This window comes from Eschscholzia californica, unplaced genomic scaffold (assembly GCF_041429995.1).
Source record: "Eschscholzia californica isolate CP2 unplaced genomic scaffold, dmEscCali1.0.p SCAF_1, whole genome shotgun sequence".
NCBI classification, from domain to species: Eukaryota; Viridiplantae; Streptophyta; class Magnoliopsida; order Ranunculales; family Papaveraceae; genus Eschscholzia; species Eschscholzia californica.
Window position 1 is genome coordinate 5040099 of NW_028238198.1, and position 25790 is coordinate 5065888.

General features: G+C 37.4%; 2 protein-coding genes across 2 annotated transcripts; one reads left to right on the forward strand and one right to left on the reverse strand.

The window, feature by feature from the left end:
* Positions 1–15705: 15705 nt before the first annotated feature.
* Positions 15706–17595, forward strand: LOC147563495 (S-adenosyl-L-methionine-dependent methyltransferases superfamily protein). Its single transcript, XM_086638366.1, has 3 exons — positions 15706–16079; positions 16158–16820; positions 17108–17595. The coding sequence occupies exons 1-3, from the start codon at positions 16011–16013 to the stop codon at positions 17438–17440; spliced, it is 1065 nt and encodes a 354-aa protein (XP_086494492.1). The 5' UTR covers positions 15706–16010; the 3' UTR covers positions 17441–17595.
* A 5048-nt stretch (positions 17596–22643) lies between these two features.
* On the reverse strand, positions 22644–23674 carry LOC147563496 (uncharacterized). The gene has a single exon (XM_086638377.1). The coding sequence runs from the start codon at positions 23494–23496 to the stop codon at positions 22867–22869; it is 630 nt and encodes a 209-aa protein (XP_086494503.1). The 5' UTR covers positions 23497–23674; the 3' UTR covers positions 22644–22866.
* Positions 23675–25790: the final 2116 nt, after the last annotated feature.

The window sequence follows — 25790 nt, forward strand, 5'->3', positions numbered from 1 at the left end:
AGTTTTTAATTCTGTTTTTTTTAATTCAAATAAGTTAGGAGTTTGAGTCAAAGGGGTTTCCTTAGAATTAGGAGTGGTTACTAAAGTTTAGCATTTGTTTGTTTCCTTCCGTTCCCAATTTCTTGTATAAATAGCACTTGAATATGGGAATAAATCATTAGAGTTTTTTTATCAACTTTAAGCATTAGCTTGAGTGAGGTAGTGGTCTCCTCCATTAGACCAGAAAATATCTTCAGTTTTGCATCAAATCTTTGTTTTATCCTATTCACAATAGGATCCAGGAAGCAGTTCGTGCCAAAGTGGTACCAGAGCACAGGCATGGACCAAAGGGTAGAGAAATTAGAGGCAACAATTGAAGGCTTATCTAGCAGCCAACAGTCGATTGTTAACCAAATGCCTTTCGCAATTCAACTCAAAGTTTGAGGAATTCGCCAGGATTTCGAAGAGAGAGGTTGAAGGTTCTGCTAATAAAAGTACTCATGAAAACCCAATATCCAGCAACAATATCATGGGTTTTGTTCTAAAGATGAAGCTTGACTTCCCAAAATTTAATGGACATGAAGACCCAACTAGCTGGCTTTGTCGTGCTAAGCAATTTTTTCAGTTTCACAACACACCGATGGCAGAACGAGTTTCAGTAGCTTCTTTTCATTTGGAACACGAAGCACAACTATGGTTTCAATTGCTAAAACAAGAATATACAACAATATCTTGGGAAGATTTCAAACAAAGGCTTCATTCTCGATACGGACCAAACATTGACTTTTTTGGCGAGCTAACAAAGTTGCAGCAACAAGGAACGGTTAATGAGTATCGACTTCAGTTTGAACGACTCTTGGCAAAGGTAGGACTCTTATCTACTGAGAGACAAGTAAGTTGCTTCGTCAGCGGGCTCAAAGACTCCATTCGAACTGAAGTATTAGCAAACAGACCAACGACACTTTCATCGGCAATTAATCTTGCGCGCCTCTATGAGACCAAGGTCAATTCTCAAAGGAAGATTATCGTTCCTAAACCTATTATGCAGAGATATCACGTCTCCCGACGAATGCATCTTCCAACACAAGTCATGTTAAGAGACTGAATGTGAAAGAACTCAACGAGAGAAGAAGACTTGGTCTTTGCTTTCGTTGTAATGAGCAATATGGACCAGGACACAAGTGCAAAAGGCTGTTTTCAATCCAAGTCGTGATTGACGCAGAAGACGGCGATGTGGAAATGGAGATTGAGGCGACATCACCAACTGATGTCCCAGCCATATCACTTCATGCAATTTCCGGAACTTGTGATCCGAAGACCATGAGAGTTAGAGGGTATTTGAAGGGAAAGTCAGTAATGGTGCTCCTTAATGCAGGACAGAGTAAAAGGTTTAAAGTGATGGTGGCTTCAGGAGAACGATTGACAAGCACAGGGTTGTGCAAGCATGTGGATCTGTTTTATAAGGTTATACCTTCCAGACTGATTTCTATCTCCTACCTCTTGAAGGGTACGATGTAGTGCTGGGCACCCAATGGTTACAAACATTAGGCCCAATTCTTTGAGAATTTTTACACTTAGAAATGAAATTCCAACTAAACGGCAAAGAAGTATTACTACAAGGTCTAAAGAAGGCTGCAAATCAGATTGTGGACAGTGACCAAATGGGTGAAATCACTTGTAAAGGTAAGGGAATTCTCCTTCATATTCAGAAAAGTGAATCAATAACTACTACTACTATCTACATGCCGGAAATAAAACAACTATTAAGTAGGTATGAGAATATATTTCGAACACCATCAGGCTTACCACCTTACGGCTGCAAGATCATCATATACCTTTGCATAAAGGGGGGCAACCTGTCTCGGTTAGGCCATATTTCTACCCCCATCATCAAAAAGGGGAGATAGAAAAGATCCTCGCAGAATTATTGCAATCTGGAGTTATCCGACCGAGCACGAGCCCATACTCTTCACCAGTGATTTTAGTAAAGAAACAAGACGGTTCATGCAGAATGTGTGTCGATTATCAAGCACTCAACAAAATCACAATCAAAGACAGATTCCCAATTCCAGTGATAGACGAACTTCTTGACGAGTTGCAGGGAGCACTATTCTTTTCTAAGTTGGACCTCCGATCAGGTTACCATCAAATACGTGTGCATCGTTCAGACGTTGAGAAAACAACATTTTGTACTCATCAAGGGCACTATAAATTTTTAGTGATTGATAGGCCTAAAAAAGGTCTATTCCCACAAGTGCACGGGATCAAGTTATAGTAAAATTAGTAAATAGGGAAATCGTTCCAAGGAACAAGTAATTTTATCTAAATCTTAAATTAACCCTCCATTCATTAATTTTGGTTTGATTTTGTGAAAACTATTTTTTAAAAGAAAACAAGAAAAGACTAAAGAATAATGAAATCAAGATGAGAAAGAAATCTAGGGTTCTTGATTCCACCACATAAATAGACTATCTAAAACATGCATTCAATTAACAAATTCCTTTTTTCATATATAACTCAAAATCTAACATAATAAACTATTTAGATTCCGGAAGATATTCTTTAATAACACATTTCAAAATCATTTATATTTTAATTGATTATCACATAAAAGTTATATTCCTTAATAATCATTCATCATCTAATAAGCATATCCCATCTAATAACTTAACAAAAGCATGAAATATCTCACTATGAAGCATGAATAAGGACAAGATTATAAGATCTATATGAAATAACAATTAATAGACATTGAAGCTCAATACAAGGATTCATTAATCAATAACATATTTCAAAATAAGCTCAAGTATGGGTTTCCTCTACACCCTAGATACAAGATTAACTACTCATGAAATCTAAAGTAATATTCATTGAAATTTTAAAGTAAATGGAATTACAAAAGATAATGAAAACAAATCACCAAATGAGATTTAGATCCATAGCTCCTTGTGCCTCCATGTTGATGTCCAATATTAGCTCCAAATGTTCCAAGAATATTACCCAAAACTCCAAATAATAGCTTTTTAGAAGATGAAAGAAGAGCTAGAAATTTAGAAGAGAGATAGAAGAAGAAGAGATTTATGAAGAAATTAGAAGTTTGGATGAAGAAATTAGAAGGTTAGATGTAGAGATTAGAAGTAGAAAGAAATTAGAAAGAAGGGATGAAGGTGGTAGAGAAAGTAGTAGAAGAAATGGATTTAGGGTTAGAAGAGGGAAGGAGAAGTGGCTTAGAAATTAGAGAAGGAAGCCTTTTGAGAGGGATTTTAAGTCTAAAGGGTAATGAAAGAGGTAGAGATTTATTTATAGGTGGGTTGATGGCTAGGGTTTTAGGAGTTAATTGGGAAAAAATGAGAGAAAGAGGGTTAAAAAGGAAGTTAGGGTTGCTTTCTACTCAAGAAATGATTTCTTATTGGTTGAACATAAAGTGAGACAAAAAGGAAGGGCTTTTAGGTAATTTCGGGTGGTTAAAAAGGAGAAAAGAGGGGACCACGGTATTCTGTCCGGTTTGTGCATTCAGGACGTGCCACGTCACCTGCTATTATCCCACCAGCCAGAATGGTGCCCGAAAGTGTCCCACCAGTCTACATTGTTTGACTCTAACTTTGACTATGCATATCTCACTCTTCCGGACTCCGAATTGACTTCCGTTTTCTCCTACGAGCTCGTCTCGGACTCTACTTTTCACTCGTCACTGACCTTGTCCAAATTTCCCAGAATACCCTTGACTCCAAATGACCAAAATACCCTTCAAGTAACTTCCTCCCGTGTTTAATCACTTTTCACACATAACTCTACAAAAGACACCTAATCAAGAAAACCAACCATTTTATTATAATAAAGACACGAAACGGACTAAACGACTAAATTAAACGACTTAGATGGGACATTTTCATGACCCATCAGTGATGCCCTTTGGTCTCACAAATGCACCATCAACTTTTCAATCTCTTATGAAACAGGTATTACAGCCTTACCTTCGAAAATTCGTACTAGTCTTTTTTTATGACATTCTAATTTACAGTAAAAATTGGAATGATCATTTAAAACTGGTCCTCTCTATTCTACAAAAGAATAAGTTGTTTGTAAAACTTGAGAAATGTCATTTCGGCCAAAGGGAAGTTAAGTACCTTGGTCATGTTACTACTAACCAAGGTGTGGCTGTAGATCCGGATAAAATGGAAGCTGTAATGAATTGGCCAAAGCCAAAAACTACGAAGGCTATGAGGGGTTTTCTTGGTCTTTGTGGGTATTATAGAAAATTCATTTAGAATTTTGGAAAGATTGCTGCTCCTCTCACTCGCATATTGAAGACAAATAAATTTACATGGAATACAAATGCAGAAGAGGCCTTCACTCAATTAAAGCGGGTGATGACTCACGCCCCAATTCTCGCACTTCCAGATTTCTCTAAATCATTAATTGTGGAGTGTGATGCGTCAGGTTACGGTATTGGTGTTGTTTTACGCCAAGAAAGACCTATAGCTTTTTTTTAGCCAGGCCTTACAAGGAAAAATCTCCTTCTGTTAACATATGAAAAGGAGATTCTCGCCTTGGTGTTAGCTGTACAGAAATGGAGACCATATCTTTTGGGACGACAATTTGTGGTTCAAACCGATCATGAAAGTTTGAAGCACTTATGGACCCAAAAAGTTACGACTCCATCACAACAACGTTGGTTATTCAAATTAATGGGCTATGATTTCATTGTGGAGTATAAGAAGGGGAAGAAGAATGTGGTTGCTGATGCCCTTTCAAGAAAGACTAAGGTTGATGTTGGTGAACCTAAGTCTCTAATGGCTTTCTCATCACCTGTTCCTAATTGGCTAGAGACTGTGAGGAATGAAAATTCTACTAATACAAGAATCCAAGAATTAATTAAACGAATGAAGGAAGGAGAAGCCATAGGTCCCTGGAAATTCCGTGATGGAGTTCTTTTCTTTTAAGGCAAAATATATTTAGAAAAAGATTCAGATTTGGTGGACTTGATTATTCAATAATTTCACAATAGCACACATGAAGGCTTCTATAAAACCATCCAACGGGTATGATCTGATTTTTATTTTCCAGGCCTTAGAGGGAAGATCAAAGATTTTATTCGAAGGTGTGAAGTTTGTCAGCGACACAAGGTTGAACAAACACTTCCTGCTGGACTGTTACAATCTCTACCTATTCCTACTCAAATTTGGGAAGACATCTCCATAGACTTCATTGACGGGCTGCCAAACTCTAACGGAAAGACAACCATATTTGTTGTAGTGGATAGGTTGTCTAAGTATGCACATTTTACTCATATTTCCCATCCATATACAACATCTAGTTTGGCGCAATGCTTCTTTGATCACATCTTTAAGCTGCATGGAATGCCACGTTCCATTGTGTGTGATAGAGATACCACCTTCGCTAGTTTATTTTGGAAGGAATTATTCCGATTGAACGGAACAAGCTTCAACTTCAGCTCCGCTTACCATCCACAAACTGATGGACAAACTGAAGCAGTTAATCGAACTTTGGAGATGTATTTGCATTGTACTTTTTGTGGCTAACTTAGGCTGAATTTTGTTATAACACAAGCGTGCATTCTTCAACAAGAAAAACTCCCCTTGAAGTTGTATATGGGAGAGAACCTCCGACTCTACTCACCTATGTTGCTGGAACAGCTAAGGTGGCTGCGGTTGAGGACCATCTCATTGAAAGAGATGGTATAATTCGTGAAGTAAAGGAGAAGATCGTCGTGGCGCCGAACCGCATGAAGAAGATCTACGATGGGAAGCATAAAGAAAGGGAATTTACAATTGGCGACATAGTTTACTTAAAACTACAGGATTATCGACAACATTCTATAAGTCGCTGAATACATAAGCTATCAGCTAAATACTATGGACCATTTAAAGTAGTCCAACGTGTGGGTGTTGTAGCATATAAATTGGAGTTGCCACCTGAAGCTAAGGTTCATCCCATATTTCATGTATCTCTCCTTAAAAGGCATGTTGGTGACAAAATTGTTGTTAGTACTCAACTACCTGCTGAAGGTCCAAGATTGCTAACTCCTTTAGCCATACTAGATAACAGAACTCATGAAAGAAAGGAGGTGTTAGTGCATTGGAAGGGCTATTCACCTGCCAATGCCATATGGGAAGTTTTTGAAGACTTCAATCAGCAATTTCCAGATTTTTTCTCTTGAGGAGATTTTTTCTCTTGAGGACAAGAGCATAGTAAGAGAGGGGGAGTTATCACAAGCATTGAGTATCAATTGACTAAGTCCTAAAGGTATTTTTAATTCTGTTATGATTTTTAAATTCAAATAAGTTAGGAGTTTGAGTCAAAGGGGTTTCCCTAGAATTAGGAGTGGTTACTAAAGTTTAGCATTTGTTTGTTTCCTTCTGTTGCCAATTTCTTGTATAAATAGCACTTGAATATAGGAATAAATCATCAAAGTTTTTTTTATCAACTTTAAGCATTAGCTTGAGTGAGGTAGTGGTCTCCTCCATTAGACCAGAAAATATCTTCAGTTTTGCATCAAATCTCTGTTTTATCCTATTCACAATAAGATCCAGGAAGCAGTTCGTGACATTAAGTACAAAAATTGGATTTTTAGGCTGTTTAGGATGGCCTATTCAAATCATGAATCTTGAGGTATCAATGTCTTGTGATGATAATTATTCTATTTCTGAAGAAAAAAAGAGTCTGACAACGAAAAATAGATAAACATCCCAACTTTATCCCCATTAGTATTTTATATGCACCTGAAAGAGAAAATCAATCTAATCGGCTAGTAAAGGTAAAATATCTTCAATAGTACATGATATAAGACTTTTTCTTGTTGAAAATGATAATAAGACTTGGGTAGCTATTATTTTGCAATTATATAGCCAATTTTTACATAGTTGATCATTTTATATGTATGTTAGATATGCTCTCAATTTGTTTTAATCATATGATGACATAGTTAATTGAGGATGGGTGAGTCATAGTACCGACTCAAATTACATTATAATAGATTTTAATTTGTAGATATTCGAAACTGACAATAATCTAAATCTTATCCCCTCACTGCTTTTTCCATCTCTCTGAAGGGCCAAACTTCTTGCTTTTCCCTTCCGTCATTTTCATCATTTTGTATTTGCGAGGAATTTGAAAACCCAAAGGGCTAAACTTCTTGTTTTTCTCTTCCATCATCTTCATCATTTTATTTCGGAGGAATTTGAAAAGGATTCATTTTCAAAAATTTCATCTTTTTATTTGCCTATGCAATACTTTGTACAAATTCATCACTAAAATTGTGGCGAACAGAATCCGACCCCATTTAGAAAACAATATCTCGTGGACCCAAAACGCTTTTGTTCCTGATAGACAGATCCTAGACAATATAGTGATTACACAGGAGTTACTCCACTCCATGAAAAAATCTAAATCTAAGAACGACGCCTTCTGTCTCAAGATGGACATGGAAAAAGCATATGACAGGGTAGACTGGATTTTTCTAGAAAAAGTCCTAAGGGCCACTTGTTTTCGGTGTCACTTCCTGAACTTAATAATGTCATATGTTCAAACCCCATCGTTTAATATCCAACTGAATGGTCAGCTAGTTGGTAACTTCCAGGCCTCTAGAGGCCTGAGGCAAGGGTGTCCGTTATCTCCTTACTTTTTCATCCTAACCTCCCAAGCCCTCTCACTCCTTATTTCATATTATGAATCACAACAGTTGTTTACAGGATACAAGATAAATATAGCTAGCCCTAATATCTCTCATTTACTCTTTGCCGATGATTTAATTTTATTCGGTAATTTTACAAATTTAAATCTAGAGGCTGTTAAAGAAATATTATTGAAATACACAGAATTCTCGGGCCAATCAGTCAATTACACTAAATCTTCATTGCTTTTCAGCTCAGGTGTCCCTGCTCCTACGCAAGATCTCTACATTGCGGCCTTACAAGCTCCAATGATGATAGATGATGCCAAATACCTGGGAACAATGTTACTCAAACCAGGAAACAAGATAAAAAGTCATAAATGGTTAATTGATAAATATCATTCGCCATTATTAGGATGGAAACAAAGATTTACAACTCAAGCAGGGAAAACAGTACTAATAAAATCAGTTCTCAATTCCTACTGTACTTACCCTTTTAGTTACCAACTAATTCCACAGGGCATCATCCAACAGTTAGAAAGGCAACAACGTAACTTTTGGTGGAGACAAATAGAATCAAAAAGAAAAATGCATTTTATGAAGTGGGAGGTTATTTCTAGCTCAAAAATGAATGGAGGTCTAGGGATCAGATCTCTAAGAGAAGTGAATGAATCTCTTATTGGCAAACTTACTAGGCGTATGCTCACACACTCACAAGCTGTATGGGTCAGACTCATTAAGGCAAAATATTTTAAAGAAGATGATTTTTGGTCTTCACCTAAACCACTCTCTTCTTCCCCATTATGGTCAGCCATTATTCAAACCAGAGAAACCATGAGGAAAAACTTTCTATGGATAGTGGGTGATGGTTCATCCATCAAAATCAGATTCGACCCTTGGATTCCAGATCTAGCAGAAAATAAACCCGACATGATAAACCCTATTCCTACAAATGTTTATTGGGGTTCGGATCTCATTCTTCTTAACCCTAAAAGATGGAACATTAACCTATTCATGGCATATTTCGATACTTCAACAGTCAATGTTGTTATTCAGATTCACATCAATGAAGAGTTCATATCAGACAAACTTATTTGGAAACAGACGGAGCATGGGAGATTCAATCCAAAATCATATTATACAGAAATTAAAAAGAATCCATCATTACAAACTACTACTACTCTGTTCCCATGGAAAAGATTTTGGAAGAAATCAGAGATGAATCCAAATATCCAGATCTTTATTTGGAAACTTATTCATGATGGTTTAGCAACAAGACACAATATTTGGAAAAGAAAACAAGATGTACCTCAGATCTGTCCTATATGCGATTCCAACGAACCAGAAGATATCAGTCATCTATTCGGAACCTGTTCAAAGTTCAAAGAACTCATTATAACCACAGGGGTTCAACAACTACAACATTTACCCACAGATCCGGTTGAAAACTTAAAGAACTTGTTGAATAATGGACATAATGAAGATGAAGTCTGGTTGATATACACTTACCTTCTTTGGGAGTGGTGGAAAAGCAGCAGAGCGGTGGTCTTCAACAGGAAAAACATCGATGTTAATCGATGCTGGTTCAACACAAGAATCTCCCTTAAATCTTTACCAAGCTTTTCTTATGCATCGTCGACTAACATCTCTTGTTTGTTTCAGGTTGAAGATTGGTTACCTCCACCTCAAGGAAAACTTAAAATCAATATAGATTGTGTTTTTAGGGTTAATGGAGCATCTGCTGCTGCAGTTGTTCGTGATTCCTCTGGAAATATCATCCTCTCCAAAACAACTACATTCACACCCATCTCTCCTCTTCATAGTGAACTCTCTCGAGTTATTCTAGGGTTGGAAACGGCTGAGCTTATGGGCATCAATGACTTTATATTAGAGATGGATAGTAGGGTTTTGTGGGAGATGCTGGTTGATCAAAATCCAACGGTCCCGTGGCGTCTGATCTTGCAATATCAAGGGCTACGTGGTTATGCTTCTAACTTCCGTGTTACCTACACGTCTTGCCGTCGTACAGCAAATAGCTTGGCCCACGATCTCGCCTCTCTCGCTTTAGTCCGTAACTAGTGGGCTATTGTGTTGTTACACCTTGTTGTTCAATTTTGCTCCTTTTGCTTTTATTGTAATTGGACCTTTTATTAATGGTTATTCATTTTCACTCAAAAAAAAATTTGTTTTTGACGCCCAAATTACATGTAGATGGCCCTCAGTATTGCCTGTGAAGGGGCGCCAACAACAATAAGGAATGGTGTCTATAGGGCCACTCCTTTTCATTTGGTTTGACAAATAGTTGGTTAGATGACTTCGAATGTGCGGAAACTGCCGTGTGCCTCTAGTGGGATCGTATTTCCGGTGGTGTCCCTAGAACTTCCCCATAATGTCTGGTATTTCTTTCCTTCCTTTGGATATGTAGAAGTTCTAAAGGCACCCCTGTTTCTCTTTAAAGACATAGCGATTATGATAGTAATTGCTAAAGCCACTACTTGGGGAAAATAAGAAAACTCTTTGATACAAAATTTTAGGTGCTTTTCTTTTTGTTTCTCTAAGTCTTCCACCAATATTTATTTTGCAGAGGTCGCCCACAAACTGTCACTACTAACAACTCCCAACCTCTCCTCTCTCTTTCTCTATGCAGAATCTCACTCTCTCTCAAACTTTGACTCTCTAGGTTTTAAGATTATTTTCACGTCTCAAAGGACAACAAAATAAAGACCAAAACGAAGTCTCGAATAAAAGAAAAAGATTGCCCTGCACCTCCCTGTATTAACCACCAAGTGATTATGTAGTCTTCCATATTTCATTATGTTTGCTAGAAACTACTACCAAATTATACTTTTTTAAAGTTGAATGTGTCAAAAGAACCTAACATGCTTAAAATAACAAAAGAATCATTAAGCAAATATTGACAGCCATGACAATTTTTAGTAGTAGGTGCAAGCTCATTTTTGACCCAAGTTATTTAGCGAGTGTAATAGGTATAGTTTTCATTTATGTATCCATAAGCAGGGTAGTGGGCCTCCTTTAGACCCTTAGCTTACCCATTTAGGCACTATAGTTGGAGTTGTTGTGTGAAGAATTAAGAACCCACTAACACTCTATGCCACTTTTCATACTATTACTTAGTTTGACAGGCGAATTCCTAGCCAGTTTCTTTTTTCTATTCAATTATTCTACTTTGCTTTAACACAAATTGAGATGCTAACATTGCTAATTTCACAATCTAAATCAAGACTATTTTTAACTGCGGTAGGAATAAATTGAATTCCGATATTGTGAGAGGTGGTTTCTAAAAGTGAACATTGGCGGTTTAGCTGGCATTGGCGGTTTTCGCTCGAGGACGTAGGCTTTAAAGCCGAACCTCGTTAAATTATGTTCGCATATTTGATTTTGACTTAGCTTTTCGATTAATCTTCATAATCGGATCAATTTCTAGGATAGGTTCGATAGCTTCCGCGACTTTTAGTTATAACAATTGGTATCAGAGCCTTGTTGAGATTGAACGAAGAAGAAGATGGGATCGAGAAGTGGTACGGTCAAAGCAGGGAAATATGAGATAGAGAAGTTCAATGGGAAAAACGATTTTTCTTATTGGCGGATGCAGATGAAGAATCTGTTAATCTCGCAGAAATTACACAAGACATTGACGGGAAAGAAACCAAGAGATATGTCAGATGAGGATTGGGAGGAGTTAGATCTCGAAGCACGGGCCACCATTATGTTGTGTCTTGAGAGGGACGTGGCATTCCTAGTAGACGGAGAAACAACGGCGGCGAGTGTGTGGTTAAAGCTAGAAAGCAACTTCATGACGAAAACTTTAACGAATCGGGTCTACTTAAAATCCAAATTATTCACATGTAGAATGGAAGAGGGTTCTTCTATTCAGGAATATGTGAATAGGTTTGACAGGATTGTCTCAGATTTGAAGGATATTGATGTTAGGGTTGAGGATGAGGACCAAGCCCTCATATTGTTACTTTCATTGCCAAAATCCTATGAAAACCTTGTTCAAACTTTGATGCTTGTTGGTGATAGTCTAAGCATGGAAGAGACGAGAAATTCGCTATTAGCGGATGACCTTCGTAAGGTTGCTACTAGCAGTATGGCGTCGGGTGGAGTAGACAAGGATCAAGCACAAGGGTTGTTTGTAACGAGGGGGAGGAGTAATGAAAGGGGAAAGGGAAAGGGCGGGAAATCTAGATCCAAATCTAGAGGCTCTTTCAAGAAAACGTGCTTTAATTGTGGTGAGCTTGACCACTTTAAAGCGGCTTGTCCAAAGAGAAAGTTGAAGCAAAAGAACGAAGGCTACAAGGGGAAACAAGAGATGCAAGAGGCGGGATATGTGTCAGAAGACCCTGACGAATGTTTCTCGGTAACAGAGGTGCCTGAGAAGATCTCCGATAAGTGGATGCTTGATTCAGGGGCGTCACACCATATGTGTCCAAATAGGGAGTGGTTTACTACCTATAGGAGTATAGATGGTGGTACAGTTATACTGGGTGATGATAGTATATGTAAAACTGTGGGACTCGGAACAATACGGATCAAGATGCACAATGGAGTGGTGACAACATTGACGGATGTAAGACACATACCCGATTTGCTGAAAAATCTAATTTCCCTTGGTGTGTTGGAGCGGAACGGCTGTAAGATAATTATAGAGAATGGCTCCATAAAAGTCGTTAAGGGTTCTTTGGTGGTAATGAGAGGTACTCGTTACGGTAATTTATACAAACTTTTGGGGACAACAATTACTGGAGATGTAGCAGTAGGAATCAGTGGAAGGGATCCAACGGCTAGTACGAGGCTTTGGCATATGCGCCTTGGGCATATGTCAGAAAAGGGTTTATCTTTAATGTGCGGGAAAGGCTTGTTGAAGGACATGAAGAAGCCTTGCATGGAGTTTTGTGAGCATTGTGTGTTCGGGAAGGCACACAGGGTGACGTTCTCTTCAAGCAAGCACATGAGCAAAGAGGTATTAGACTACGTACATACCGATGTCTGGGGACCGGCAAAGTTACCTTCCAAGGATGGTTCCAGGTATTTTGTTACATTCGTTGATGATCATTCGAGATTTGTCTGGCTTTATTTTCTGAAGCATAAGAATGAGGTATTCAACACGTTCCTGGTGTGGAAAGCAATGGTTGAGAACAAAACTGGTCGAAAGCTGAAGACGTTAAGATCGGATAATGGGACCGAGTACACGGATGGGGCATTCAAGGAGTTTTGTAATCAGGAAGGCATTGTGAGGCACTGGACAGTAGTAAACACACCTCAGCAGAATGGAGTCGCAGAGAGATTGAACCGTACACTACTTGAGAAGGCTAGATGTATGCGCTCCAATTCGGGATTAGGCGTAGAATGGTGGGCCGAATCTGTTGCTACAGCTTGTTATATTGTGAACAGGTCTCCACATTCTTCTTTAGATGGCGGCATACCTTACGAGGTGTTGTCAGGTGAACATGCAGATTACGGGAGACTTAAGGTTTTCGGTTGTACGGCCTATTACCATGTTAAAGGTAACAAACTTGACAATAGAGCAAAGAAGGCAATTTTCTTAGGATATGCTACAGGAGTCAAGGGTTATCGGCTATGGTGTACGGAAGACAAGAAGTTTGTAATCAGCAGAGATGTGGTGTTTGATGAGTCATCTATTGTAGCTATGGCGAAAGCTACGGTGCCTAGTTGTGGTGATGTTGGGTCTACTAAAGCTCAAGTAGTGGAAGTAGAAGCCGAAGACCAACGGGTTTCTAGGAATCATGATCAGGTGGAGCATCAGGATAATACTCGGGATGAGGAAATTGATGAACCCGATCATGAGGAGGTTCAAGGAGAAGGTACACAAGTTTTACAACAACAGCAGCAGGATGTTTCGGTACACACTAGGCCGAAACGGTTATATAAACCGGTACAGAGGTTAGGGTCAGACAAACCTCTTAGGCATTACGGGCAGGCAAATGTGGTTGAATATGCACTCTCGGTGGAAGACGACGAGCCGGTCACCTTCAAACAAGCTATTACCGCGGCGGAAAGAGAGAGTTGGTTGGTTGTTATGCAAGAAGAGATGGAGTCTCTTCACAAGAACCAGACATGGGAGGTTGTCCCATTGCCCGAAGGTAAGTCTGTTATTGGTTGTAAATGGGTGTACAAGAAGAAAGAGGATTCTTCCGAGATCAAGGGTACAAGGTATAAGGCAAGACTAGTGGCCAAGGGTTATGCACCGAAAGAAGGGGTCGACTACAATGAGATTTTCTCACCAGTCGTGAAACATACTTCTATTCGGGTGCTATTGAGTATTGTTGCTCACAGTGATCTTGAGCTGGAACAACTCGATGTTAAAACCGCCTTCTTGCACGGTGATTTGGAAGAAGAAATTTATATGGCTCAACCTGAGGGATACAAGGTTGAGGGTAAAGAAAATCAAGTATGTCGTTTGAGGAAGTCTCTTTATGGATTGAAACAATCCCCTCGCCAATGGTACAAACGATTTGATTTTTCATGCTAAAGCATGGTTTTCGCATGAAAAAATTATGATTGTTGTGTATACATCAAGAAGCTTCGCGAATGTGACTTTATTTATCTCCTTTTGTATGTGGATGACATGCTTATTGCTTCTCGAAGCATGGTGGAGATAGATAAGTTGAAATCTCAACTCAGTCAAGAGTTTGAGATGAAAGACATGGGCGCTGCAAAGAAGATACTGGGAATGGAGATTAAAAGAGAGCGGTCAAGTAAGAAACTGTACTTGAATCAGAAAGGTTACATCGAACGAGTAGTTTCTCGATTCGGGATGCAAAATGCGAAGGCGGTGTCAACACCTTTGGCACCACACTTCAGGCTCTCGGGAAAACAATCTTCCACTACTACGGTGGAGAAGGATCATATGGATCGTATACCGTATGCTAGTGCAGTTGGCAGTTTGATGTACGCCATGGTGTGTACTCGTCCAGATATTTCACAGGCGGTCATTGTGGTTAGTAGGTTTATGGCAAACCCGGGGAAGACACATTGCGAAGCTGTGAAGTGGGTCTTGAGGTACTTGAAGGGTACTGTTGATACGGGTTTGTGCTTTGGTGGAGACACATGTCAGGTAAGCGGTTATGTTGACTCAGATTATGCTGGCGATCTAGATAGAAGACGATTTACTACTGGTTATGTATTTAGGGTACATGGTGTTCCAGTTTGTTGGCGATCGATGTTACAATCTACAGTTGCGTTATCTACTACGGAGGCCGAGTATATGGCTATGGCCGAGGGTGTGAAGGAAGCATTGTGGTTGTGGGATCTTCTGGATGATCTAGGGATTAAGCAGGAGTGCGTGGATGTATGGTGTGATAGTCAAAGTGCGATCCACTTGGCGAAGAATCAGGTCCATCATGCTCGTACTAAGCATATCGATGTCAGGTATCACTTTGTACGAGATGTCGTAGAGGAAGGTGATGTTTCTCTCATGAAGGTACACACAGATGAGAATCCCGCGGACATGTTGACTAAAGTGGTGACGTGTAGCAAGTTTCAGCATTGTCTAGAATTGCTGCAAATCGGCTCGTGTTAAGTTGCCCGAAAGGGCGTAATGGCGACAAGATAATCTTTATGTGAAGGATTGGTAGAACTACGGTAGGCTTGATCCTATAAAAGGGTACGTAGGCAGCCATAGTCATATGGTGCAGTCGGATGAAGTTACAAGAAGCAGATATATCTTACAAGGAGTATCCTGGTGTTCGTCCAAAATTTGAAGTATATCAAATTGTGTACAAGGTGGAGAATTGTGAGAGGTGGTTTCTAAAAGTGAACATTGGCGGTTTAGCTGGCATTGGCGGTTTAAGGCAATTTCCAAATTGAAGGCACGTCATAAGAGAAAAGGTTCCGTGTTATTTTGAGATTATTCTTTTCCTCGCTCGTTCTTTATGGAAGTGTATCATGTGATATATAATGTGCTCTTCGTTGCCTTATCTTTTTCTACATAAGTTTCTCCGAGTGTACAAAATTATATTTGTCTTAGTACTCTCGTGATTCCTTAGTTGGAAAACAATGATGATGTAGACATTTTGAACTTTTCAAGTCTATATCACAAAATGATATTTATGTCGTTGATGAGATAACTTCTATCAATTTATGTGAAAACATTTTGAAGTTGGTTTCGGTTTAGTAGTATGTCTCACAATTGAAAATACTACTGTTCGAATCATACTGTACATACGACTATACGAGAATATCTTGGACAAGCATTGACATGTGGATACTTGTGATTAGTACCTTGAGCTATCATGAGAGGTCTTAACTGGGGACATAGTCCAACTTCTCCAGAGCAAAAATCCCCAGAACCACTCTGCTACATTCCATATAAATTCAAACTGTGCTACCCCAGTAGTCTCCAAGAGAGAGAGAGATGGATGTGTCGAACACAATGAATGGTGGAGAGGGTCCTTACAGCTATTTCAGTAATTCCACTCTTCAGGTATTCTTTCTCTTCAAACAACTTCTTAACTATAGTTTCATCCCCACATAACTAAGAATTTGATCATTTTCATGGCAGAGAATTAGTTTGGAATCATCAAAAATGGTAATTAAGGAAGCAATTTCACAGAAACTTGACATTCAAAACCTACCCAACTCTAATGGTGTCTTCAAAATTGCAGATTTTGGTTGTTCAGTGGGACCTAATACATTCTTTGTGGTTCAAAACATAATTGAAGCAATAGAGCTTAAGTATAAATCACAAGGTTTCACTTCTGACCAAACTCCTGAATTTCATGTCTCTTTTAGTGACCAAACACTCAATGATTTTAACACTCTTTTCGCTTCCCTTCCACCCGAAAGGCGATACCTTTCTGCCGGTGTACCAGGGTCGTTCCATACCCGTTTATTTCCTCGAGCATCTCTTCACTTTGTACATACTTCGTTATCGATTCATTTTCTCTCGAAAGTTCCTAAAGAGGTGGTAGATATCCATTCTTCTGCATTTAACAAGGGTAGGATATATTATACAAGTGCCTCCAGTGAAGTTGTGGAAGCATTTTCAGCTCAATTTGCTATGGATTTTGAAGCATTCTTGAAGGCCAGGGCAGAGGAGATTGTGGGTGGAGGGCTAATGGCAATCTTGATCCCAGCTAGCCCAAATGAAACACCAGTTTCTATGACCCATCCTGGAATACTTGCTGATCTTTTGGGATCTTGTCTCATGGACATGGCTAAGTTGGTAAGTCGAAACAATATATGGTGCATTATTTTCTCTATAATTTTATTGGGTTCGAGTCCTCTCAGCCCGAGTCCTGCACGATAGTGTATTTGAACCAATACTCAGACTTGGGTAGGCCGTATTATCGTATTGGGTTTCAAGTGGTTGGTGTTGTTTATCGATTAGTAGTCTTAGGATAAGAGGTGAGGGGCTAGTATTCTTCACTTTATTAACTTGGATTGAAATATCCAAATACCAAACTCATTCAGTCATTCTTATATGTGAGTGTGTGGGTGTGAATTGTGCAGGGAATTGTGGATGAAGCTAAAGTGGATGCATTCAACTTACCAATTTACTCAGCAAAACCTAAGGAAGTTGAAGGATTAGTTAAGAAAAATGGGTTTTTCAATATAGAGAAATTGGAGACAGTAGTACCTCCACTTGAGATTACTACCACTAATGTTAAAATGTATAGTGACCACATAAGAGCTGTAGTAGAAGGGATGATTAAATCACAGTTTGGAAGTGAAATCTTAGACGAACTCTTCGATCGGTACACGACCAAACTTAATGAGTCACTCTCTATCATCAAATCGGGGAAGGCTAATCTTTTGATTCTTCTTCTCAAACGCAACAAGTAATAGGTTTAGCTAGTCTTTAATTTGGGATCTCTTGTTCCCATTTCAAGAAAAATAAAATCTATATATCAAGTTTGTTCTAGTACTGCAAATTTGTTCTTGTACTTCAATCACTCATATATGTTCCAAATATAATGATAATAAACCCCAGAGTCTTACTTCTTGTTAAGGGGTAGACGGATACCCCAAATCTTAGCAATTATTGGTATTCTCCCCCCTTCTGCAATTTTGGTTTATGGCAAAGGTTCCACAAGCTCGAAAAAGGCCTTTACTTGCAGAAGGCCTTGACATATACTAAGCTTGAAGCTACGCCTGTGGTATTGATGGAGACCATCAAGATGGGCCTCACGGCCGAACTAGTTAGAAGGCCTCATGGCCGAGCCCATTAGGGTTAGAGTTTAGGAGTTTCCATGTTTTAGTATTTCCTACTAAGTCTAGGTTTAGAAGTTTCTATATTTGAGTATCTTTGATATTTAGGAATCCTAATTTGAGTCTATCTAGAAGTTTCTAAGTTCCTATAAAAGGAAGTCAGGTCTGTCCTTGTTATTCAGATCAGAGAATATTATCAACCAAGTTTATTATTATTCAAGTTATTAATCAAGTTTATTGTTTATCGTTATTTTATCAGTTTTATTTCGTTAGTTTAGTTTATTAACAATGGTGGATTCCATTACTTTTACGCTTCCGCAACAATCTACATCAGCTGGTATTCAGAGCAGCTTTAAAAATCTGGGAACAAAAGATGGAATTTTTTTCATGGATACATCTCTCCTTGAGTGTTGGAAAATTCTTCCACGTTTAGGTTGGGATCCCTTTCGAGATTCAAAACAATTTTATGTTGATCGAAAATATCCAGAAAAAATTAATACCGTTTCTAAAATTCCTCTATTCGACGGTCAATATCATATAAATTTTTGGATTCAACATATGGAAGATTGGTTCATAAACCAAGATATCCATGATGAAGATAAGGTTTTTCTCATCGAACAACATATGTCCGAAAGAATATATGAACAATTCAATGCAATGCAATGGAGACTTATTAATCAAGGGAAAACATTCATAGACGATTGGGCTACATTAAAAAGCATCTTCAGGTATGTTTTTCTCCCTTTAGATGAATACTTATCTTACGAAGAATCTCGAATCGAATCGAGCAAATTTTCTGAAATTTCTTCGCCTACCGTGACCATTACTATTGAAGGAGGTGTTCTTGATAAAAAAAAATACTATTTTTTCAATGAGGGATGAAGAAAAATTCGTTGAGACAAATAAAGAAGAAGTGATCCAATTGGATAACACAAGCTCTGACGATTTATTTGATCCATATATAATCCCGGGAGAAGAATTAGTTGTTTCGAATCATAAAAAAATTTCGCATCAATTATGTTCCACATCACCTCAATCGTCTTATTATTCTACACCTACGAAAGTTACTACAACTTTCGGAGCCAAATGGGAGAACACTGAGAGAGAACCTGTCAGAGAAAGTTCACCACCTCCATACGCTTATTATACACCACCATCGTATTCAACACCTCTCATACCACCTTCACCACCACCACCACCACCACCACAAACGTCTCCTTCTTTTACGAATATAGAGCAGTTGACTCATCAAACATCAAATTGTGTTTATTCATTGAACCAATTGAATTATACCGATCACATCTCCGATTCAATGTCCCTTGATGGGGTTTCACCTACTCGATTCTTTTCATTCAAGGAAGAAGTTAATAGGACACTGATTCTTGCTTCCCAAAATACATCTACTACAAAACTGAATTTTGGTGATGTATTGGCTAAGGTGGTTCCAAACTTGACAATTTATGATGAAGTTTTGGTTTATAAGCATCACAAAGATGAACGTGGGAAGATCGTTCAAGTGAAGAAATTCAAGGTTGATTTTTCCATAAAGTATTATGTGGTGTTTGTGGTCTTCTTCATCAAATTAAAAGATGACGGGAGATGTTGCAATTTGTTGGAAGTTTCTTTCCTAAATTTATTTTTGCAAGCTTCTTTGCACTATGAGATTGAAGCTAGTGATTTCGTCCAAGTGGGTGTCCTTCAACCCCAATGCACTGTTCGCTCGAAGTGGGAATTAAGGATTGCATTGTTGAGTCTCACTTGAGGGCAAGTTCGTTCTCGGTCGGGGAGTATGATGGAGACCATCAAGATGGGCCTCACGGCCGAACTAGTTAGAAGGCCTCATGGCCGAGCCCATTAGGGTTAGAGTTTAGGAGTTTCCATGTTTTAGTATTTCCTACTAAGTCTAGGTTTAGAAGTTTCTATATTTGAGTATCTTTGATATTTAGGAATCCTAATTTGAGTCTATCTAGAAGTTTCTAAGTTCCTATAAAAGGAAGTCAGGTCTGTCCTTGTTATTCGGATCAGAGAATATTATCAACCAAGTTTATTATTATTCAAGTTATTAATCAAGTTTATTGTTTATCGTTATTTTATCAGTTTTATTTCGTTAGTTTAGTTTATTAACAATGTGACGCAGCGGAAAAACTGATAAAAGCCTTAGAACTCCGTCTAAAGACTATAGAACCAAAACTAATAAGATTAACTACTAAAATACTTGAATTTTATTGATTGAACTGAATGCCTGAGACAACTCCTAGATCCCCCTTTAAATAGACTTAGGGTTTCCTTAACCTAATCAAACTCAAATAACAATTTCTAATAAATAAAATACTACTTTCCTAAACCTAATCAAATTCTAATAACAATTTCTAAATAAATAAAATACTAGAATCTAAAACCTAAAAGGTTTCCTAAAAATATAAAACTGCTAAAAATAATAATTCTCTACTAACAAAAATATTATGCTACTAAAATAACTAGATTTTAAGATATCCAAGATACTTGGAATATCTCATGAAAATCTCCCTGCATCAGTCTCCTCCACTTCAAAGAAACTCGCCTCGAGTTTACTGATTGATTGGAAGGTTGTCTTGAATGGTACACCCATGAGAAAACTTTGTCGTGAATTGTGCATGGGAATCACCAAGCTATCAGATTGGACGGAAGACTTTATTAAGTCACAGAAAATTTTCTGACTATAATTGTGATGTGATTCAAACTCCTTTTTCACTCCAAAAATAAACTTGTATAGATCATGAGTATAGTGATTGAAAATTACGAACTTCGATGAAGACTTTCGAATAAAATTACTTGTCAATCCATGTGAAACAATTTGAGATTCGCAAAATTCTGAGAACGGATCTTCGTATGAAGGAACTTCAATTGGACTAATGTCTGACTTCCGAAGTTTTTCACCTTCCTTTGATTCAGCTTCTTGAACAACGTCCTTTGTCTCAATTTCCTGAACAACTTCCTTTGACTCAATTGGTTGAACCACTTCTTTTAACTCAATTTTCTGAATAGTTTCTTCAGAAATAATAATGTTATTGTGTAAATTGATTTTAGGAGACTTATCCTTGAACACAATAACGTCGGATTTTGCTTCATGAACAATATTGTTTGAATCGTCTATGGTGATAATTCGTGGTGGTTCAACATTCTCTAAGGGAGTCGTTTTTACCTTTTTAATAGTTAAGTGAGGTTGTTCTTCACTCCGAAATCCAAACTTCCTATATTCCCGTTCCTCAGCTTCAATTTTTAGGGCCAAGTTGTACGCCTCCTGAACAGTCCATACTGTAACTATCCCCACTTTTTCTCGCAAACTAAATTTTAATCCGCTTAGAAATCGATTTGCTACAACATCTTCATATTCTATAATGTTTTCCATATTGTTTCTTTGAGCCAGTTTTGAAAACTCCTCATAGTACTCACCCACCGAACGCAATCCTTGTCTACAGTTCTGGTAAGTCATAAACAAGTGTTGTTGATAATCTGGTGGTAAGAACCTCTCCCTCAGGTTTTCTTTCATAGACGGCCAACTCTGGATTGGAGCCCTTCCTTGCCCCACTCTTTGACGTTGTAACTGATCCCACCAAACAGCAGCACTTCCTTTCAGTCTACAACCAATAATGTTTACCATCTGTTCACCAGGAACAGTATATGACATATTCACTTGCCGCTCAACCTCATGTAGCCAATCAAGGAACTCTTCGACTGACAAATAACCATTGAAGAGTGGTATTTCTTCCTTGATTTTGTATTCATCATAATATCTACGCGGATATAATTGGTTAGGATAATAGTTACCTCTATTTTCTTGGTTGCCAGCATATTGTTGAAGTGGTTGTGCTCTGCCTTCGTTTCTATTAACAGCTTGGTTGTGGGCGAATCCCTCAACACGTTCTCTGTTAATAGGTTGCCTAGGGTTTGTATTGACATTCAGGTTGTTAATCATCTCCATAACTTGGGTTAGTTGATGACTCAAACCGTCAATTTTTGCCCACATGACATTGTTACCTCGTTCACCGTCGAGGTTTGTGTTTCTAGCTTCGTCTTCTGCCATTAAGCCAGGAGAAACCTCGCTCTTGATGCCAACTGACGCAGCGGAAAAACTGATAAAAGCCTTAGAACTCCGTCTAAAGACTATAGAACCAAAACTAATAAGATTAACTACTAAAATACTTGAATTTTATTGATTGAACTGAATGCCTGAGACAACTCCTAGATCCCCCTTTATATAGACTTAGGGTTTCCTTAACCTAATCAAACTCAAATAACAATTTCTAATAAATAAAATACTACTTTCCTAAACCTAATCAAATTCTAATAACAATTTCTAAATAAATAAAATACTAGAATCTAAAACCTAAAAGGTTTCCTAAAAATATAAAACTGCTAAAAATAATAATTCTCTACTAACAAAAATATTATGCTACTAAAATAACTAGATTTTAAGATATCCAAGATACTTGGAATATCTCATGAAAATCTCCCTGCATCACAATGGTGGATTCCATTACTTTTACGCTTCCGCAACAATCTACATCAGGTATAACTTAGGCTCTAGACATCCTCATAAGCGATGAAGGTCCGTTAGAGATTTATAGCAAAAAAGTTTATGCACACCCTACAGGCATCTGATATTCAATCAAGTAACAAAATTGTATCTGATACTCGGTATCAAAATTATATGTGTGATCCTTATGTGCCGGTGTTGATGTGGGATAATGCGAAGCATCTTATGACCAAAACGAAATAGAGAAATGTTATGTGTACAAAGAATCTTTGACAAGATTCTTGACTCGATGAATCACACGGGTAAAAGAACTAGACCAAATAAAGATAACACTTGTAGTATAATTGATTTTGCATCTTTAACAATTTGATTAACCCTCAATTTAGAAGGATTAATTACAACTCATAAAATTAATATAATTAAATGTTCTTTTTTTTTAACACATAATGAATAATAATCACAAAACTATTTTTCCCATCTTCACAAAAAAATAATAAGATTAGGGACCAATGAATATAACAAGATAAAATGAAATTCTTCCATGTTATCTTGAGAAAATGGGAACAGACTCCTCTGTTATGGTTGGTAACAATGGCTTCTTTGACCTAGACATTGAAATCCTATGTTGAAATTCAGGAGCCATGAAATCTTCAATATCATCCAAATTTAACTTGGGTGTTTCATCTTTAATCCAATTAATCTTCTTAGAACCCAAATCTTCATTCAAATTCATCACAACCCATTTTGAATCATCTTCAGGTGATTCATCTGGACTAATTCTTCTTCCTTTTCCATTAATAATACTTGATGAAGATTTCTTCTTTTTAGCAGAGGAAGAAGATGATGAATTTGCAGTGAGTAACATTAAAGCACCCATATCAGAAGCAGTAACAAATGAATTGACTCTTTTCATTGGAAACAAGATATAAACATTACCCATTTCTAAATCTTCATCAGCATTAAGTGGAGAAAATCTTTTTCCAATATGTAATGATTTAGAATTGACTAAGAAGTAATTTGGTGTTTCAAACATGATTTCTGCTGCCTGTGTTATAAAGGGTCCATCAATTTGGCGAATTTCTCCATTTGGGAGTACAATTTTAGCACAATTTGTTGAGTGTTTTCCTCCTCCTGTGTTTTTTGTTAGTAAAGTACATGAGATGTAGTTCCCCATTGAAGATAGATAGAGAGAGAAAAAAAATGTTTTTAGAAATGGGTAGATAGAAAGAAAGAGAGAGAAGTAAAGCCAAGGAGGATGTTTCTTCTATATTGAGTGAAGAGATAGTAGAAGGTTTGTTAAGGTAGAGAGAGAAGTAGAAGATTGAGCTGATAGATAAAGAAGAGGTACAAATCTATACATATATAGAGAGAGAGGAGAGAGAGAGAGAGGGTTGGTGCCAGTTGTGGGGGTTGACATTATATGAAGTTGAATCCGCGTTAAGAGGTGTAAAAGAAGAATAGAATATGAGGGATTATCCATCCATTCTTCTTTTTTCTATTGTTGAAGTTTAACTGTTAAAAGTCTTTAGGAGTTTGTGTTCTTAATACGTGTAGGGTCTACTACTTTTTTCTCTCTCTTTCTTCCTTCCTTCCTTCTTACTTTGTTAATTTTAATCCTATTCAAATTTCAATAGGCAATAAATCCAATACAACCGGCATTTTCAGTATAATTAGGCACATTTTTGTTGATTTTGATTCACTCAATTCACATTACTACATTAGACAAACAATAGTGACAAGATGATTGAAAAAACAAGCCACAATATGTCTGAAATTCCAAGTCAACGATTGGATTTTCCCCAAACAATCGAGAGAGAACATTTTGGCAAAAATTTAGCAATCGACGTCGGATAGAGATTTTGTCTCTTTTTCTTTTTTTGAACAAATAACATTTTTTTTTTGGGAGAAATGATAACTAGTAAAATAGTCTTTGGTACAGGTAGAAAAATGTTTAGTAAAGGTAGTTCATTAGATAGGGAGAACATTCTTTTTAGGATAGGGAGAGCTAAACACTATTTTCTAGAATATCCCAAAATTAATTGTTGGTCCCTCCTTAAAACTTTGTTCGATCATAGAGAGCAAACCCCCTAAAATCCTGTTCGATCAAAGAGAGAAAAACTCCTAAAATTCTATTCGATCAAAGAGAGAGATAGAGACGTTGTTCAATAAAAGAGAAAGGTAGAATTGTTGTTCGATCAAAGAGAGAGATAGAGGTGTTATTCGATCAAATAGAGAGATAAAGATGGGAACCCTAAATGACTAACACAACACTCATCTACATAGAAGGGTTCATACCTCTTGTTATTGCTTGATTTTTCCATAGATTTTTAGGGTTTTAACACTGATTACATTAATTTTTGAAGATTTCAAGTATCAAGATTGCAATGAAGAATACAAACAAGTGAAAGGTAAGAGTTCTTCCTCATCTTTTGAACTGTTTGATTTGTTTTGGTTATAATTTCAGTTGGAACCCTTGTAAAATCTCTATAATTTCGTCCATTACACAGAAAAATCTCTGCATGAATGAAAATAGTGAAAATTTCATTCAGAACCACTGAAAAGTTAAACAAATTTTGTCCAGAGCGGATGGAAAACTAGACCTATTTCACCCGAACCGACCGAAATTTGTTTTCTTTTTCTCTCAAACGAACCGAAAATCCTTTACTGGAACAAAAACGACCAAAATCCCAAAAACGTCTGTTCGACCATATAGGAAGACAAAAATTTTATTTTTTTTTTTACATGAGGCGTATCGTCATTATATATGTCTTTGTTTAAGTCGATATCTTCGTTTATGTCGATGTCCTCGTTTAAGTCGATGTCTTCGTTAAGTCAAATGTCTCCTCTTTCTTGACGTAGGTTGTTTCCTTCATTAATGGTGGTTCATCATCCATGAGATCTTGAGACATCATTAAAAGCTTGTAACTAAGACAATAATGATAATAAACTTATGTATTTTGCAAATTTTTAATATTAATAGTGACGTTGATAGTAGTAGTCGATATTAGGGTTGGTTTGTTTATGTGAGACAAAACTACAAGTAAATAATTATTTGTTACTAAATCACTCCTTTTTTATGTTACTGAATAACGATAACCTAACATTATATTATTGGTTACTAAATCACTCATTTTCTACGTGGGCCAATTATCACCCCTTTTACATAATACGCGCATAATCACACGTATAGAAGCACATATAAGTTTTGGTCTAACTTTTCCGTAACATGTTAAGTTTGCCATCATCCAAGTCATAACTTTTCCGTAACATGTTAAGTTTGCCATCATCCAAGTCAAAACAATTGGTAATGAGCGGGTATTACCTAGACACTGCACTTTTTTACTAGATCAATCTTTTTCAACATAAGCTTATTCTCACAAAGTTGAGATCACCCTGAGAATCCCTCTTCACCCAAGTCTAATAGTACAAGGTTTCCCCACATCTCACACTAGCTCCAATACTATATTA